Source organism: Ciconia boyciana, chromosome 7 (assembly GCF_034638445.1).
Source record: "Ciconia boyciana chromosome 7, ASM3463844v1, whole genome shotgun sequence".
Classification (NCBI taxonomy): Eukaryota; Metazoa; Chordata; class Aves; order Ciconiiformes; family Ciconiidae; genus Ciconia; species Ciconia boyciana.
The window spans coordinates 8,107,501-8,126,101 of record NC_132940.1 but is presented as its reverse complement, the minus strand read 5'-3'; the positions used below and the strand labels follow the sequence as shown (position 1 = coordinate 8,126,101).

General features: G+C 37.3%; 1 protein-coding gene across 1 annotated transcript in view; it reads right to left on the bottom strand.

The window, feature by feature from the left end:
• Nucleotides 1-18,601, bottom strand: part of FAF1 (Fas associated factor 1) — a 179,221-nt gene that overhangs the window by 61,300 nt on the left and 99,320 nt on the right. Inside the window, exons 9-10 of the mRNA XM_072866708.1 lie at nucleotides 2,527-2,622; nucleotides 670-796 (exon numbers count right to left, since the gene is read on the bottom strand). Of these exons, the coding sequence (XP_072722809.1) occupies nucleotides 670-796; nucleotides 2,527-2,622 (223 nt within the window). The remainder of the gene's footprint in view (nucleotides 1-669; nucleotides 797-2,526; nucleotides 2,623-18,601) is intronic.

Here is an 18,601-nt window from a genome sequence, read left to right as displayed (position 1 = left end):
CTTTAATACATTAAAATGAAAGGACCGGCTTGAAAGGCTTGACCCACTATATTGCTAGTTACTTTTCTTTTCTTTTTCTTTCTTTTTTTTTTAAACTTCCTATACATAATGTTAAAAAGTTTTCCATATTATTACATATATTTGCTGTCAAAAAAATTCTAAGGTAATAACACTAATGTAAGCCTAAAGTAAATAAAGAGAATACAGAATTGCATATAGGAGGTAACTGACTGCTCCTGCTCAATCCTTTCCATAATTCAAGGGCAAATAATCACTGAGAAACTTGTTTAATGTAAATGACTAAAAATATTAACCACAAGATGCTGCAGCTAAAATCTGCAGAATTTTCAAAACAAGGAAGCGGAAATCTAGTTATTTACTGGAACATTTCGTTAGAGATCATAACTTCCCTGAGTTTAATTATTATTCTTCAACTATAAGCTAAAAACATAAGGTTAAAAATCTTCATCCATGGGGAGACACTTTCATAGTTGCCAATTACGTTTGCAGTGTTTTCATTTGATACATCCATCAGACATGACACTCAAATAATTCTAACATTCCTATCAAAAGATGCTTTCGTCTTTCTTATGATGCAGACCCATCATACCTCTCTGCCTTCACTACTGCTGTACAATCACCAGTTAATTGTAAATTGTCAACTCTTACTCATTGGCGATTTCCTCAAGGCAGATGATGCTACTCCAAACATTTCTCCATCATCAACTCCAAACTCTGTAGCATCTTCAAAGTCATCTCCATCACTGTCACTAACCATATGAACATCAGTGCATTGCTATATTAAAACAAAACAAAATCCACCATAAGTGTCTATTATAGACATTATCTTCAGTACCATACAAAATACATAGTGAAAAACACATACACGTTACTATAAAAACACTTGATATACTGCATTTTATTTTACTATTTTATACACCATTATCAGACTGCTTTTTATAAATAAGACCTAATTTTTAACAGAAGTCTGGTTCACAGAGCAATAACATGTGACGAACTGTATTATTAAATAACTAAGGAACTGTCTCTGTATACATATAGTTGAGCAAATTTTATCCAAAGTTAATGCTATTTTCCATCTAACGGTACTACGGCTGGTTTAACTGCATAAGAAAGAGTGAGAAAAGCCACACAATCTATCAATAATTTTAGACATCCAGATACAATCTACTTTAGCAACACTTGCATGGTGGGGCACAGTCCTTGGAAAGGTACCTATCTATCATATTGCAATCTCTGACATACTAATTTAGCACTCGTAGTCCTAACTTGGCACACCAGGCTACTGCATGTTGAATGACAGGCTGACTTATTTGGCATACCAATATAAAGCAGAAAAATCAACATTTTTGTGCAAGGAGCTAAGGTCCCATCTGTGCCTCCAACTCCCACCGTCAGATCTTTTGGATTTCATGTCCTCTGAAACATAAAACAGCTCAGAAAACCTTGTTTTTAACTATTCAATGTTAACTTGCCTCCAAACTGACTTATTTTCATGAACATCTATTCCAGCTCCACTTGATCTAGGAGTTACAGTGATAGTATACTATAGAAAATTTACATGAATCTCTGAAGGCGCAACAAAGAGTATCATGGAAAGTGAGATTTCAGCTCTAGCATGCAAGTGACCATGAGAGGAGCAAAGAGCGCCAAACATGCTGGATCTCTCCCTACAACAGCTACACATTAAGAACTTCAAATAAATAATGTATTCTGAATGAACGAGTCCACAAGAAAATTCTACAAGGTGGACAAACTCAGATAATTTTGAAAGAATGACGTAAAGAAGCAATGATACAGTTATGCTGGCAGATCCCAGGAGAAAACAATAACCATCTGTTTAACCTGCTAAGTGGTTCAGGTTTAGCTAGAACAGCATTGTCTCACCATCCTCTAATTTTTAACAAGTATCCAACAGCATATATCCAGGCTTGCATCCTGACCATACCTCACAGCTATGTCTTGCCAACTCAACTGAGCTGACAGATTGAAACACATCCTTTTGTGCAGCAAGATAAACCTTATGTGCTAAAGTTCTCTAAACAAAATGGTAAGAAAAGTGTGTGGAAAATGGGAAACTGCTTATATTAAATTCGTTTTGAGGAAGGACAAAGGCCTTTTACTCTTTTACCCTTGGGGAAATTTTAACCCAAATCATTAATCTATTCATAGTTAGAAACAATAAAATCAGAGTTTATACAGTCTGAAAACATCTTTTTCTGCTAATCCTAAGAATATATGTTTCAGCCTTCTGTTTAATTTGGAGTATTTTTCAATGCTGAGTAACCTGTGGCTTGCTTACTTTGTTTTTCCTCTTTTTCTTCAATGACTCATTTACCCAGTTCCTTACTTTGTCACAATTACGTCACACTAATTGTAAACTGATTCCTTTAAGATGCGATTCTACTGATGTATTTGACAATAGAAGGGATGGTGACCATGGGAAAATGAGCTTTCTCTGCTTCTTCCTAGAGTATACTTGTTAAATAAAGATGATGTTCTCACCTCCTCTGACTGTTCCCTTGTTTGTACAGGTGAAGATCTTCTTCCAACTGTAAGTCGATGGCAAGGAAAAGTCAGTCCCGATACAGCTAGAGTCATCTACGAACAAAGCAATGATCGTTTATTAAAGCCATAGTCTCAGTTGAGGGTTGGGTTTTTTTAAGGGTGCTTTGAGATTCAAACTGAAGACTGCATTGCAGAAGACCAAATTAATTCTACAAACATAAAGAAAGAAGCCTGTAACACTACAATGATTCCTTACGTAAAAATATTTGAAGAAACAACAATAGAGTTTTACAGGTACGTATGCACAGATTATCGAAACAAACTAAATGAAATTGCAAACTCAAAACTATCTTGAATTGTTATTATGTCCTAAATTGGTACTGAAGTTTAAACCAGTATTTATACAGGATAACTTTTACAGTGGTATGCCTTGAGGAAGTAAATGTAAATTTTTCCTTCCTGATCGATAAGCAAATGTTGAAGTGAAGATGATCAGTACTGATACAACTAATTAAAAACAGTTAAGTCATCTTGGAAAAAAAAAATTAATTATCTTGAAAGAACAGTTTATCACCAGACATTGTAAAAGACACAATCACAGCAGCTACTTAAAAAACACATTTCATCTCCATCTTGGTCGTTATTAATGTCAAAGGCACATGCCATGTTTCTCACATGAACAAGGACATACACAAACCCAGCAATGCTGGTGAAATTGCAGTCAGCAAAGACAGGATAGATGTTCATTAATCAGTGCCAACAGAAACAGCACTTTTGCCTGTTGCTGTATGCCTAAATCTCAACTTTAAAAACTAACAAGACAGCAAATGGAAAAAAGCTAGCATCATTTGAAAGACAAAATTATTAGATGCCTGCAAACGCACAACAATAATATTTGAAGATCTGAGCCTACACTGCATTTAAAAATGTACTAATCGATATGACTGAAAATGAGAATTATCCACTCTTCTATGACCAGAACCGTCTGTGCCATCTTTGCGTTTCAAGCACCCTTCTCACACTTCTTTATACAGCGTAAGCTTACACACGGCCTACGGCCCTCTTCTGGAAAGCGCATCGGTCCTGGTCAAGTGAGGTTGATGACCACAAGTAGAATCTTCAGAAGCACCTAAGCCCTACCTTGATACCACATGGACTAAATTTACAATGCGAATAGCTCTTAAATGAAGACAGCCAATTCATTTTGGCAATGACAAAATATTTGATGCTGTACAATTCTTAGTGACATTGAGAAAGATAGTTCTGGCTGTATGTTTAAAATATTGTTTCTAATGGTTCCTTCGGAAGAAACAGAGAGGGCAGAAAAATATTTTCTAGATCCTATAAAAATGATTACTATTTTTGCAGGGCACAGAATGAGACACACTATGTGTTTCAGAAATACAGCATCCTCCTAATTAGACTGTAAAAACATTAAGGCAAAATAAAATTTCAATCATCCTTAACAAAAACCCAAGAATAAATCATAAGCCTTAAATTTCATTTACTGCCATGAGCACTGAAAATACCCCATTTATTTTTATACATAATTCAGAATGACTTTATCACTTGTCTGCTAGAACTCACAAAGATTTAATCTGCTGCAGGTTGAAGCAGGCTGATTAAGCAGGCTGGTTACCAAATGAACGTTAACCTGTCTGAACTAGCCTACTGTCACATTCTCATAGCAAGGTTAAACAGAAGTTTAGCTGCATAAAAAGCCTAGCTATCGTCTTAAAGGAAGTGAGTAATAATACTCTGGAGCAAATGAAATATTAAAGATGACATACAGGTCAAGACCAATTACCTATGAAACTCCTGTGACAAGAGCGTAAGAACTGTATTTTCTGTAATAATCCACCAGTTTAATTAGTATTTTTATAAGCTTTTAATGATAAACAAACCTCAACTGTTATAAAACCTGAAACTTTGCTCTGTAGTTACCTCACTATTTAAAATACTGGTAAAAATTACACACACTAACCACACACAGACTGAAGTTCCTTATCTAACAGCACCAAATACCCTGACAGATGCCTGGAAAGGCTCCCGATATCTTTTACATACACATTAAAGAAAGAGTGGTAAGATCAAGCAAGCCGTTATCGTGCTGCTTCATCACTTGGCCCAATAGCAGGGTGTTGCAATTCCAGTTTGCAACCCTATATTATAGTGTCAAAGCGTCTCTCAAAAAAGAGTTAACAGCAGAAGGGGTTTGACATCAGAGCACGTTTCATCCTACTCCCCAGACACTTGCTGGAATGTTGGGGTTTTCTGCACATTTGTGTGAGAAATCACCCTCCCCTTTGGCTTTTTTTGAGAAGTTTTTTGCAAAGGAAAGGCTAGGACAAATAGAAGCTCTGCCTTTCATTTCAAAATAATCTAGCAGCATGAACATTTCTCTAGAATTAAGTTATCTTCATTCTAAGATAAAGGAGAGAGTTCTCTCTTAAGAGAGGCTCTTGCACCAGAAAGTTTAATCTTTATTTTGGAAATCATAAAAACATCAACAATAAGCGAAAGATTACTTTCCAGGCAGCTCAGTCCGGTGCCATGGATAGCAAACCTCAACTTTTACAAATATTTTGAATGCAGGCCAATTTACTGATGGGAACACTCGCTGAAGTGTCTCAGGGCAAGAACCGTTTAGATGTCAGGCTGCTCTTGGAGAGTTTTTTCTTTCTAAATACTGCATCTGCCTATTCCCAAACAGGGTTGCAGTACATCAGATGTAGGAATCGCTGTGTTGCAGCCATCTTCCCATGGGAATGGACAAAACCTTTACCAATCTCAAAACTGAAAATGCTGGTTTGTAGCCTGAGTTCCTGATTACCCATATCCTTAAGTCATGAACCCATCTGATTGTGCAAAAAACTCAAAAGTCACTAACTTTTCAGAATATTTTCTTTTTCTGCATGAAGATCACTGTTATGCGAGTCCTATGGCTTGAATCAGATGGCTTTCAAGTGCACAAGAAGAGACATTGAAAGATGCATATGCAGGACTCTTGGCACCAATAATGAGCTAGACATAGATTATGAAATAAATAATACATTAAAGCAAAAATAAATGAGGTTAATCCATTTTTCTAGGCAGTAAATGTACACATGTGCAAATCCCTACTCAAAAGGTCTCACAGCTGAAAGGTGCATGAGGTGGAAAGTGAGACAGAATCAGAAATAGGCAAAAGGACTTGCAAAAATAACTCAAGACAACTACTGAAAAGCCAGATCTCTTGTCCAACATTGTGTATAGACTGCTCGTGCTTGTTGAAAGTTTAAGTCATCTCCTATTTGGCTTCCTATCGCTTTTTAAGGAGAAGGACAATAAAATTGAAGCCTTGAAACATTCCAGGGAGAATGGCAGCAGGACAGTCCTTTTAGGAGACAGCAGACATATTGAAAGGATTGCTACTGGTATGCAAAAAGGTAATGGTATGGCCTGGACTAAAAGGGCACAAAGGATACTTGAAATATATTTTAACTACTAAAAGAAAGACCACTGCCAAACCTTACGATTTAGAGAAGAAAAAAATGAGTCTAATGCTCGCTTGTGCTTTCCAAGACACTGAATTTATTTGTAAACATTCAATGTAAGATTATTTGTATTTCAATTGCCAGCATTAATTGGGGGATAAAGCTAGGATTTTTTGCCAAGAACTTTCCAGATCAGCCTAGAAATATTTGCCAACTCCAGAGTGAGACCAGGTGCTTTAAACAATAGATTATTCTTCCTGTTAGAAAGTATCATTTTTATGTAGAAGCTTCTAGAAATATCCTTTAGAACAATCTAAAAAGACTATTTTTTCAAATATTTCATGATACAAATATATCTGCAGCAGGGAAAGAAATCATTGAGAGCATGTAACTGCGGAGTGCTGCCGTTGCATGCTCAGAATAACAGGAAAAATTACGAGTCCATCGTCTCACAAGCTTGCAATCTTCTAGAAAGTTTGTTGGCATAACTTAATTCCCACTCTTGCAGACTTCTGAAATTACAAAGGAAGGAGCAAACTCAGTGTCTTGTAGCAGTCCAGAGATATTTAATGAAGACACTGAAGATCTGAGAAAGATAAACAGTAGTAGGAACATGAAGGAACGATACCAGCAGAGAACTGCAGCTGCAGAACTCTCTCCACTGAGAAATGCTGATACAAAAATTAGAAGCTCGGTGTACTGCATCAGGAAAGTAGTAATTGGATATGACAAGTTGGTCTTCCTCATATTCAGCCACACGCCGATGGAGAAAAACAGCACTTCAAAAGAGCTTCTAATGGCAACTGTATCTAATGAGTAAAGTATGAAGGCAAGCTCTAAGAGCTTTCTAATACCTTATAGAATATAGCTGGACATCCAAAGTGGCCAGCTTAAAGCAATAACCTGTAAAGAACCGGACCTTCTTCCTCATCCTCAACCATCACAGTCATTTTGGAAACGCTCACTCTTTGCTCCATGTAAATACAGGCACAAGTCTCTAACAATCCAGTACCCTGAGTAAAACACTAAGACAACTCTCTTCTTGCCACTAAGCTGCCTGTATTTAAGTCAGAACTTACTTCAGAAAATAAATTATGGTAGGAAAACAGGCAGGCCCTTGAACCACATCATTTACAGACTTATCCATTAGGCCTGTTGTTACCCCCTCAGTGCTTATCGTTGCGAAGTATGGCCTTTCCAGAGGGATGAGATGGAGAATGACCTGCCAAATTGCTGCCAAGAGAGTCAATCATCTTTAGCAGAACAGCTTCCATATCAGCTAGCTCTGGAGCAAATGGAACTCCCTACCACGGTCATCAACAGCAGGAAATTTTCCCAGGAACTCCAGAGTTTCACAGGTGCAGTAGGCAAGACAAGCCTGCAAAACATGTCACCTTGCAGAAGATGAGAGCCACAGATATGTAATGGACCTGCTTTGGCATGACTTGAGAGGCTGTGCTGTTCACAGGATACTTGTCATCAAGGGATCCCTTTCTCTAAAAGGATGTGGCTCTTTCAACAAAAACCACTGAAAACAAGCAAGCATAAGTGATAATGTTTAAGGAAAGCAGGAATATTGATTTATTTTGTGCTCTTTGTTAAGTATTTGATTGCTGCAAGAGTTTTGAGTTTTTGGAGTGTGTGGGAGTTCTGCTTGTGTGGTTTGCTTTAATGTATATCAATGCCTCTATCTAAACATACAGGTACTTACTGCTGTTCCTGTTAACCAGGGCAAGCTATTAAATGTAGCCCTTCAGCTGTATCACCTGGTAGTTGTCAATTTTAAAAAAAACAGCTTTTGACTGTTTAAAAGACCACTTAAAATGAGAAACAGTTCCAGTCACTGTAACAGGGTAACTATCTTTATTGTTTGAGCTACTCAAATGAAGAATCCTTTCCAACTCACTGGTATTTTCCAGGGCAAAACATTTTATTTTCTAATATCATTTTTTGGACATAAACTAGAGATTCTTGATCATTTGCTCTCAGAAATTCAGAGGTCAAACTGTAAACCTTACACAGCATCAGAAAAAAATTCACAGAACACTTGATCCATATGCAAAAGAGAGGAGTCTACCAGTGATGCTAGATTTCACTTGCTCATGCACAGCAAGTGAAGCAACAGGTATTAACTGACAATGGCAAACCAAAACCACAACAAAAGCCTTGCAGTGGACATACCTGCTCGATTTTTAATATAAAGTAAAAAGATCATAAAAAGAAATGTAATTTCTGTATTACTTGACTGCTATGAATCAGTTGAATTATTCAATTAACTGTACTTCTAATGCAGAAGTGTTTGGCTGTATATAATCTACTTCAACAGAACACTAAATGGGGGAATTCTTATAGTGTGATTTCCTCCTTAGGTAAAGGAAAAGTAATCCATGTTTTCTGCTTTTAATACTCAGAGATAAGGTAAGCAAACAAAATTCTGGTATACAAAAAAAAGCATGTTTTCCAATACTTGACTATCCTTCATAAATCTCCCATAAAAAGCAGACATTCCCAGCCCTACTCAGGGTCAGCCTGTAGTATATTAGGCAAAAGGAAGTCTTAATAACCTGCCCTCCAGTTCTGGCATCCTGAAAAATAGTTAGGTAAAATTATACTTCCAGCTTTCCAGCTGCACTCACTAGCACAGCTGGATGGAAGAAGCCACAGGAAGAAACCTTCCCAAAGATGTCACTCCATGTGTAATTGCCGAGAAGGTACATGCTTTCTAATGCATCCTTTCAGACCCTATAATGTTGAATAGGTAGAATTAAAACTTGCATATATTCAAATGTGGGGGTGGGTGGGTTTAGCATACAAATTGCATAATTTAGCCTTTTGGTTTTTATAATCTAAAACAGTTAAGAAACACTCAGATTACCTAATCCTAAACCTTTCAGGCTGGCATCTCTAATTTCTGTTTGCTGTAGCTCCCATAATTAGCCCAAGACAACGAGGCGCTCCACCTAGTGCAGTGCCTTTCCCATCTGTCTCTCTGTAATGCAATATCTTTAGAGCACCACATCCAATCAATTCCAGATTTACACTTAATGTTCCAGGTATCAATATTAATTCTGGTGAAAACTGGCAATGCCTGTGTTCCCCTTGTTGAGCAAGAGCAAAAATCAAGCCCGCAGAGTATCTGTTTGTGCTGCAGATAAATCTGCTGTTAGCACGCATTGTAATCTGGAGTTGTAGCTGGATAAACAACCACCGCAAGTCAGTAACTGCAGTAGCTCTCATCTCAGTATCGGTTTGAGAATGTTTTACGCCTTCGCTGTTATCATTGTACAACCAATGCACTGCTTAAGAAGAGAAGATTACCTCCAGAAAAATATGCCAAACATATTATTACTCACCCTGTGAAGTCAAATTTTGGTAGAGATTATACAAACATCTTGAAACCCAAACCCCTTTCTTTTGCTCTGGAAACAATAGCAGTATGCGAGCAAAATTCAGAGTATTATTAAAAGTGTTGTAAAGTCATTGTGAGTATAAAAGTTATCTAATTAATTAAGAATAGAAGTTCATGCTAAGCTTGAATAGTCTTTGAATCAGAGCTGTTTTAACAAGGTGAATTCTACCACAACTACAAACTTCTAACCACCCTTGAGAATTATTATCACAGTACATAGCATCTGTGAAATCTAACAGACATTTGTGGCCGCTATTTAGTGCTTTGGCCACAACTAGCTTGTCAATATTAGCTAGTTGCGGTTTCATGTTAGAAACAAATATATTAACAAACATGGAAATGATATCCCAAAATAATATTTATAAATCAGGAGGTCATTAGCTGAACAAGAGCTCTTTCTAGAGGTTGCATATCAGGCTGTAGTACACGTGGAGATTTAAAATATACATATATCACACAAGAAATTCTTAATCAGAAATGAATGCACTGTTGCCTACAGACTGAAACCTAATCCTGGTTCAAATACTCCATGTGACAGCCCTTTCACTATGCTTAAAATGTGAGTTGCTTAGACTTTTCATTTACTGGTTTACTCGCTGATACATGGCTAATGTATAAAGAAACAAACATGACCAAGTACATTTCATAACCTGCTATGCTCAGTTATTCAAAATAATCTAAAACAGATGTGCCTATAGCAAAATACTCAATGACTGGCAGGTGTCTCCACTGTGAAAATTTCACTTCCATATAATTTGATCCTTTTTCTTCTTGGAATAATTACTATGATGCCTTTTTCCCCTCCTCAAGTAAGAGAAGGGGTAAGGATAGAAGGGTGAGGAAGGAGCTTTATCAAGCATTTCAGTTTTCATCTTAAACTTACTATTCCGTTATTTGACTTTTTGTTATAGCATAAGCTAATTCCCCCAGTATGATAAATGTCAATGACACTACAGATGTCTGTATGTATGCATTTTCTTGAAGCTAGGGAAAAAAAATGGTCTTTTTAAAGACAACTATATGAAGTTTGAGCAGGAACAAAAAGTTTGAGCAGGAACATTTCTGTCCTAGTTTTTCTATTATACTCTATATGCATACGGTACTACTAGCTGAGTTTGGATGCTAGGCATGTTAGGGATCGAACACTTTCACAGCCCACGTGCACCAAGAGAAGTAAGGTAATAAACAAGACAAAACAATTCATCAGTTTTCTACATCTTGGCTGAACAGCATGGCTCCTGCAAAGGAGGCTTTCTGTATCTCCAGGTTCAGACCATTCTCTATCCATTCAGCCAGGGTAGGTAACATTGTGATAAGCGAGAAATTCTCTCGCTGCTTAGTCTAGACAAACTTCAGTTTAGATGTCTGCAAGGCATATTCGTCATTGCTAATCCCTTCTTCTTGATGAGCAGATCTCAGAAGAATTCAAACAAGTTCATTTCTCCTAGCCTAACAAGATGTCATCTATCTCTCCTCACTAGACAAATTAAGTTCCCTGTTCAAAAAGATTACCATACTAACTGTGCAGAATGGGAAATTAGAAAGAAATACCTTTTCAGCAGGGCTCGATGAAGGCACAGACCTATGCCTCAGACCTCGGGTCTTTAAGTCAGAATCTCAGGGTGATCTAGGGGACTGCAGACCAGTTCAACCTAACATTACTCCCCAGAAAGACAGAGGAACAAATTATAAAACAATCTATTTGAAGTGCCTAGAAAAGAAATTATTCTGCCTACCATTGGAGCAAGACTGGTCAGGCTGCTCCACAGCTGAGGCTGCTGCTCCCAGCTCACTTGCATTTCCATTTTCCATTTTTCTTTTGTAACCTATGCTTTTTGAGATTAAAGGAGCGAGCAAAACATAAAGCAAGGAATATTTGTGTGGTGAAAGGGAGATAGCAGTTAATGTGGCATATGGGAAAAATCAAAGTGTAAAAGGGAGGGAGGAGAGGTAGAGCATGTGAATGATGGCAAAGGAAGTTTTGCTTCCACACTCGAAATGTAAGACTGGGAAGTTTTCCATTATACAAACAGTTGAAGAAAATAGTGGTTTCTAAATGCATCAAGCACAGCCCTTGAATACGAATATTGAAGCAGGGGAAATAAGAGTGTGGGAACTCCTTGGCAATTTTTTGCAGTTCTCCAGAGAATATCAGATGCCTCCACGGTCTTTCCTGGTTGGAGACCCAAACACATAGAGACCAATCCATGCAGGAAGGAGGTGGTGAACTCCCAGGAAGCTCATGCTATTTCTGAGGATACTCAGAGTCTCATCATTTCAAGAAAAAGGATGCTATGACATGAGAGATCATTCACATTAGGTTGTTCTTGCCATGGCTCTAGTTCTCAGTGTTTAACCAAGCATTATTAACAAAGTGTGGGCAGCCTGTTGTGCTCAGACAAACCCTCACTAGATTCCTTGGGAAAAAATAGGTGCTCAACACTGCCAAACCCATCACTTATTGCTGTATAATTACACATTAAATAATCTATCTTGTTTTCTGTGTAATCTCACAAAGTCAAAGTGATATATGATTTAAGAATTCACACGTGTTCATCTTTAAAAGTAATGTTTAAGACTTCAAGGGATTAAAGGTTTTCTGTGAATTAATGTTTATCTTTTGCTTTGCTCTTTTCTCAAAGCTAGTAAGTATTCTTTCATTGGTAACAGACTGTAAAATTACTTCTATCCATACTGAAATACATTGTATACATAAAACAAGTGTTAACACAGCAACAACGAGCAAGTATCCCACTGTAAAATGAAGGTACATTCCAATTTAAAAAAAAAAAAAAAGGTCTATCAAATGCATTTTTTTTTTAAATTTACTGAAAGAAGGGCTTTTCTTGTACTATGAAATTAATTTCAAGACTCAGAGAGATTTACTATAGGGAACTGAAGGGCTCTCTTCAGTCTATACTGGTCAACAAGACATTGCTATTCAAGTTTAGTACAATAATTCAAAAAAATAAATCAACCAACCAAAGCTCAACTACTATCACATCAACCCTTATCCCTCCTTGAACAACAATAAAAAGTGGATGTAATTCTACATTAGCCACTTCATCTTTTGACATCAAATAGCATTAGCTGGGAAAAACAGTCAAGTATGCTCTAGGTTTGTTTGTTTTATTAAACTATTGTACAAATATTAAAATGAACAGAAGAGTTTAAAAAAGTTGACAGCCCTTGAAATTAACTTCCTCTGGAAAATAACTTCATTTTCATCATGCATCTTCAATACCAAAAAAAAAAAAATCTTGACAGGTATTCAACGTTTCATTTTAAACACTAACTGGATGAAAAATAATCTCTAGGGTGGAGTGTGTTCAGGTTATAAATCAGCAATGCTTATTTTAACTCCTCACAAAGTGTTGTTGAGATAATTACTGCTGACAGCTTTATTCAAGGTTCATTTCACTTTTTCTACTATTTTTCCCCTGTTAGAAGTTCAGCAGGGCCCATGGGAAGATCCACCCCTCACACCTGTTAGGGTTCTTCATGTTACTGAGGCCAGTTTGGACATGTCACTTCGAATTAGCATTCTGCCAGCGCGCTGTGACAATTACTTATCGCAGGTTTAACCTGAAAAAAAGTTTCTAATCCAGCCACAAGAACAGTGTCAGAGTACGTAATTTAAACCTGTCAACACAGGTTGTAGGAAATTCAGTCCAGGGATTTCAGTGATGTTCCCATGGTAGGTCTTTGAACTATAATGAAGAAGAAAATCACAAAGGAATGCTAGAGTTAAAACACAGAGTTAAAAGTTAAAAAAGTTCTGAACTGAAAAAAGTGTCTTAAATATTAATAAATCCAAAAAAAATTGATAAATTCTTTAGATCAGGATTAAGAGATTGCTTTGCTCAATTCTCCGGAATTCTTCTGCAGTGTACTCCAAAAGGCTGCATATTAAATGTACGCATCTTATTCCTTCTGCTGCAGTATAAAGGCACAACCCTGGGAGATCTTTACGCAATGTGCTGAAGGCAGCAGCACGGTGAAGATGCTCTGGAATCGACTCGTGGATAAAAACAGCGCAGGGGCTGGGAGAAGAGTCCATGGCACAGGGAGCAGGCCACTTGTGTCTTTCAAGACAGACACCAGCTGAGGGATGCTGGAGCCACAGCGACAACCACGGTAAAGCAAGCTTCACAGAACGCTACCGAGAGTTTCCGTACAAGCTTGAGAAAAAGTTGTGCCCAGTCCTCTGGGAACACCCAGCTCTGGTATGCTGGTTGAACACGCATGCCAATTTTTGCTACGGTTGCCGTTAATCACCAGTCGTATTACTGTGAATCTATCACTCTTGTTTGCTAGCCGAATGAAAGAGAAAATGATCCCTGGTTTTGATTATTTCTCATTTGATTAAGCCTAGTTAGGCAAGTTAGGAATTAAAGCAGAAGGATATTGTAGTACTTAATGTTGCTTCAAACCACAAATAAATTTAAAGGAAACAAAAGGGAAATAATATTTCCTTGTACAACAGATTCTACTAAGAAAGAGATATACTTCAGAGACTGAAATAAATACCCATGATCACTTACAGAGCTCATTCTTCTTCTTAGACAAAAACTGTAAATATTAAAAAGGATGAAAAATCTGCCAAGCCATTTGCAGCTATTTGAAACACAGGGTAACAGAATTAAATAAACGCTGAAAGACCTGGAACACAGTTAAGTATAGACCATGAGGCTAATTGTGGATCTTGAGTTAATTACTTTCCACTGATACGTTTTCTCAATGGTCTTTTACATCAGTTTTTTCTTTCCTCGGTCTGAACCCCAAGGCAATTCAGCGTGCTAGCCTCCAAACTCTGGGTGATTCATTGTGTACTTCTGCCTTAGGATTTTTAGTTCACGCAGAGAAAGCCAGGCTTTCACATCAAGTTGATGTTAATGTGCACTGACAAAGCAACAGTAAAGGAGCTTCATGTTTGTCACAACGTGCACTCTTTAATTTAGTAATTGCTTTATACTGATATGCAAATAATGACACATTTCCCAAATTTCCAGTTCCTCGGTAATGCTTTCACTAATTACTCAGTGGTTAAAACTTACGCATGTAAATTGGTTAAGTGAGTTTATTAATAAGTACACCTGTGTGAATTGATCTATAAAACACATACGCCCGGGAACAGGTCATAACTCACAGTACGTTCCTGAATGTCTCAGGAACCAAAAATAAATATTCTCTCACCAAAACAAGATCTACTAAGACTAACAGAGTGTTATTCATAGATAAACTGGGTTTCCCAAACCTTTCCCAAGCTAGAGAAAGACTGCCTTCGGGTGACAACAAATACCAGGAGTCAAAGCATTCATCCTTTTCATGTTGCCAAATGAGAGGAGGACCAAGGTAAACAAAAGAAAAGGTCTATAGGAAAAAGGATGAGAATCCCTCTAGTACCTGAGAACGTGGGAAAGCGCCAGCATCCACTCCTCCATCGGTTCTCTGAGGACCATCACATGCTCTGCAGTCTGGTTATAGTATTTTGTGATACTGCTTACTCTTACTTTTGATATTCTCTAATGGCAACCGTGAAAAATTCAGCTGCCCTTAACATGGATTTAGACTCATAACAACTGCAAAAACACTAAACAGAGTTAACCTGTCTTCCTATATTTCCTTTCCTCACAATTCTTCACAGCATAAGGGCTGAAAAGTAATCAAGGTACTAACATTGTCCTTTTTTCATTTGCTGCCTTCTGTGTTGAAACACAGTGTCTGTTAGGTTTCTGATCTTTTCTTTAAGTAACTATGTAATCGCCACAGAAGATGGTATAATAATATTGTTTGTTCTAAGTCTGATCACAAATCGCCTATTTTTTGCTATTCAAACCCGTTACAAACAGCTATACAAAACCCGTTAAACAGATTTTTAAGGTAAGAAACAACTGTAAGCAAAATAATAAGCAACAGTATAAACCAACAACCAATTTGACTCATCCAAATCACATATTGCCCACAGATATTCACAGATACGTCTTGGGAACTGCTTTGCATTCACAAAGAGTATCAGCCAACTACTTGGCACATTTCTGGTCTATAGTGGGATGCCATTTACTTCACAGCATTGTACAATGCTTTGGATGGCAAATCAAAGAGTGCCTGGATATGTTTCCAGCACTATATAATTCCTTGGCATTGTGCAAGCAGTTGTGCTAGCAACACTGCTTCCAACAAATGGTTCAAAGACTGATAGGCTTTTTATGCTGCCTCTTCTTCCTGGATATCACCTTTTGAGGAACTGGATTTTTGCAATGTTAGCCTTTTGAAAATGTGGTGTTACTGACTTCTAAAAATGAGCTTCTGAAAAGGATGATTGTTTCTTATTTTCTGTTTCCTTTACCTGGAATGGATGAAAAGGCCTTTAACTCTTTACATCAGTAGAATTAAAAGCACTGAGTACATATCCTCCTCAACTAAAGGAAAAAGGTTCAAAACTAGAAACAATAAATCATATTAATACTAAATATTTTAGTATTCATAAATGGTAAGTTGTTGGCTTGGGGCAGTTACAATTAAAAAAGCATTAATTTAATTAATTCACTATGACTATGTATTGAATGTGCTTGTTTGATGTATAATGGTTTCAAGTGTGACAAGCAAAAGATTAAGAACATAAATAACTAAATAAAAATGTAAGCATTTATGAAGGGTCCTTCTAGTCAGAGACCTCTAAGAACGAGACAAACATGAAGCATTCCCAACATTTTAGACTGCATTTTCTTAGTCATCTAACAAAAGTTACGTTTCTTTGACTTTTATGAAAGTTCAGCATTAAATCTCAGGCCTCCTCTTAGAAATGAGAATATCTGAGTTGCTTGAATAAAGTGTTTTATTAAATGTCAGAAGGAAAGCCTGCAGAGCTACAAATCTGTCTCAGGTCTATGTTTTGACCACTGGGCAGTAACTACATTTAGAAAAGGAATTAAATCCAGATTGCTATTGAAAACAGAGCTCTTCTCTTGTTTGGTAGAGGAAGTTGTCTGTCTAAAATAGATTTATCAACTAACATTTCCTTGGTTCCACATTGTATCAATAGTTTATTGAACTTCAACAAAAAATTCCCAAGAGAGAACCAGATTAGCTCCTAAGCATTTAAAAAGCATTTTAAAAAGTTATCTACAGACTAATTTAACATTATTTAAATACCACTTTTGTTAAAGGAAGCATTTGAGACTATTATATCGGGCTCTGCACACAACTAGAACAAACCCAAAGTGAAATTCTAGCAATAGCAAACATTCTCACTCACCTATAAAACAACAAAAGTGATGCTGTAATTTTATATAGCTTTCTTCTGCTATTACACGCTGAGCCCACTTCCCATACACTTACTTAAAGTGAAACTGTTTACAGAGTCCCAAACACTTTCAATCTGTTGCAATGGATTTTCATACATCTTCTAGTGAAGCTCTGCTCTGCTTGTACAGTGGAGTTTCATTACAAAAGAAACAAGCACCACTGTGATAATCCTCCAGGAATAATGCAATTACCACTTATCAAACAGGTGTCTGCTGTATTCCAAGGAGATTATCACTTCCTATTCTGCTCTCCGAGAGCACAGAATAAAAGAGAAGCTGCTACTATTAAATGACTGAGGAGAAAAGGAGTCTTTGATAATAGCTCTTGCTAGCTTCTCTCAGCAGGACATGAAGTAAATGTAGTCCTTCTATAACATCTTGGCACTGAAATGAATATTTTAGTTTCTGCAAGGTGAGTTAGAGCACCTAAACAAGACCACTCCTGTTAACTGAATCTGAAGTATCTCTCTCTCTTTCTTCATTGAGTACTCCAAGAACCTCAGCACCTATTGCCTTACACCAAGCCATGCCCTTTGGGAGTATTCCTGAAAGAGGAACTCTGCCTGCTGAAGCAAAAACGGGCTGCAGGGCTGCTCCACCAAACACATCGTCATTCAGAGATGCTTCCGTGACAATACACTGATGAAGGTAAAAAGGGATCTCTAAGATGAAGCTCCAAAAGCGTAGAGAATGACAACTTTTTAACAGGATATAGTTGTAAGTTAAACTCTGGCTGAGTGTAATTTGGTCAGCAAAGGCAATTTTTCAGCATATTTTCAAACCAGCTTGTTGAGTGGGAGTTACCTCAGGAGTAGATCTCTAAAAACAAGAGCAAAAGCACTCTCCTATGAAATCTGGGATACAGCTTAATGTACACAAAGTGCTATTACTACATGGCAAAATGTATAACTGCTTTGGAGGAAAGTCCAGCTGAGCATCAAGCACAGAGGAGGAGTTAAGAGGGTAAACAGCCCACATACCCGCAGAAGGAGACAAGAGGCTACTTCAGAGTTGGCTAGTAATGTCCAGTGACTGTAACGGCTAGTGACTGTCCATAGCTAGGTGCTTCAGAGAAAGTAAGACACTGGTGGTCCTGCAAAAACACTCTCCAGTGAAGATTACCACTACTTTGGTATAAACTCACAGGAAGAAGAGTGGTTCCTGCTGCCGCCTCTGTTGGGGCACAAAAACCTCCAATGCAGTTCTTGTGCATGTAGGTGGAGAGGTGGAATGGTGATACATATACAATATACTCCCCCAGTACATTGTCCCATGGTGTTCTTCAGAGATCTGGACTGCCTTGATCTATCCTACCGATACTTCTCTCTATACATATGGTCATTTCTATCACATTTTGATTTGCAAGTTCTGTCAATATAAAGACAGAAATTGGAAGCAACGTTGAAGTGGTAAATTGAAGTAGCAGTCTCAGTCAGTCTTTGTTTACTAATTTTAAACTCTACTCCTTTTAATTAATTTTATGAACTTGTAATTTTTAATAAAAATAACTATCATGTCTATGAGTTTCAAAGCAGGAACAGCTAAAAACATTGTCTCAATAGAGCAAGCAGATTTGTCAATCTCTTGCAAAAGAAGAAAGCAGTAAAAGATGACAAATAATTATGTCTATAGCACCGTTGGTGTTCCTTATGCTTTAAAATTCCAGTAGCAATAGAACTTCTTATTGAACGAATGAATTACTAACAGTAACCTCAAAATTTCCTACCAGCCTTTCCTACAAAACTAAGGTTGATTACAATAGGTTATGCCGAAATGGGATCGAATTCTCCTGGTAGAAGCTGATGCAATTTTAGTTGATGGTGCTTGTCTTATACCAGCAATGAATTTGGCTTTTTGAGTCGTTATTGTAAAAGATCATA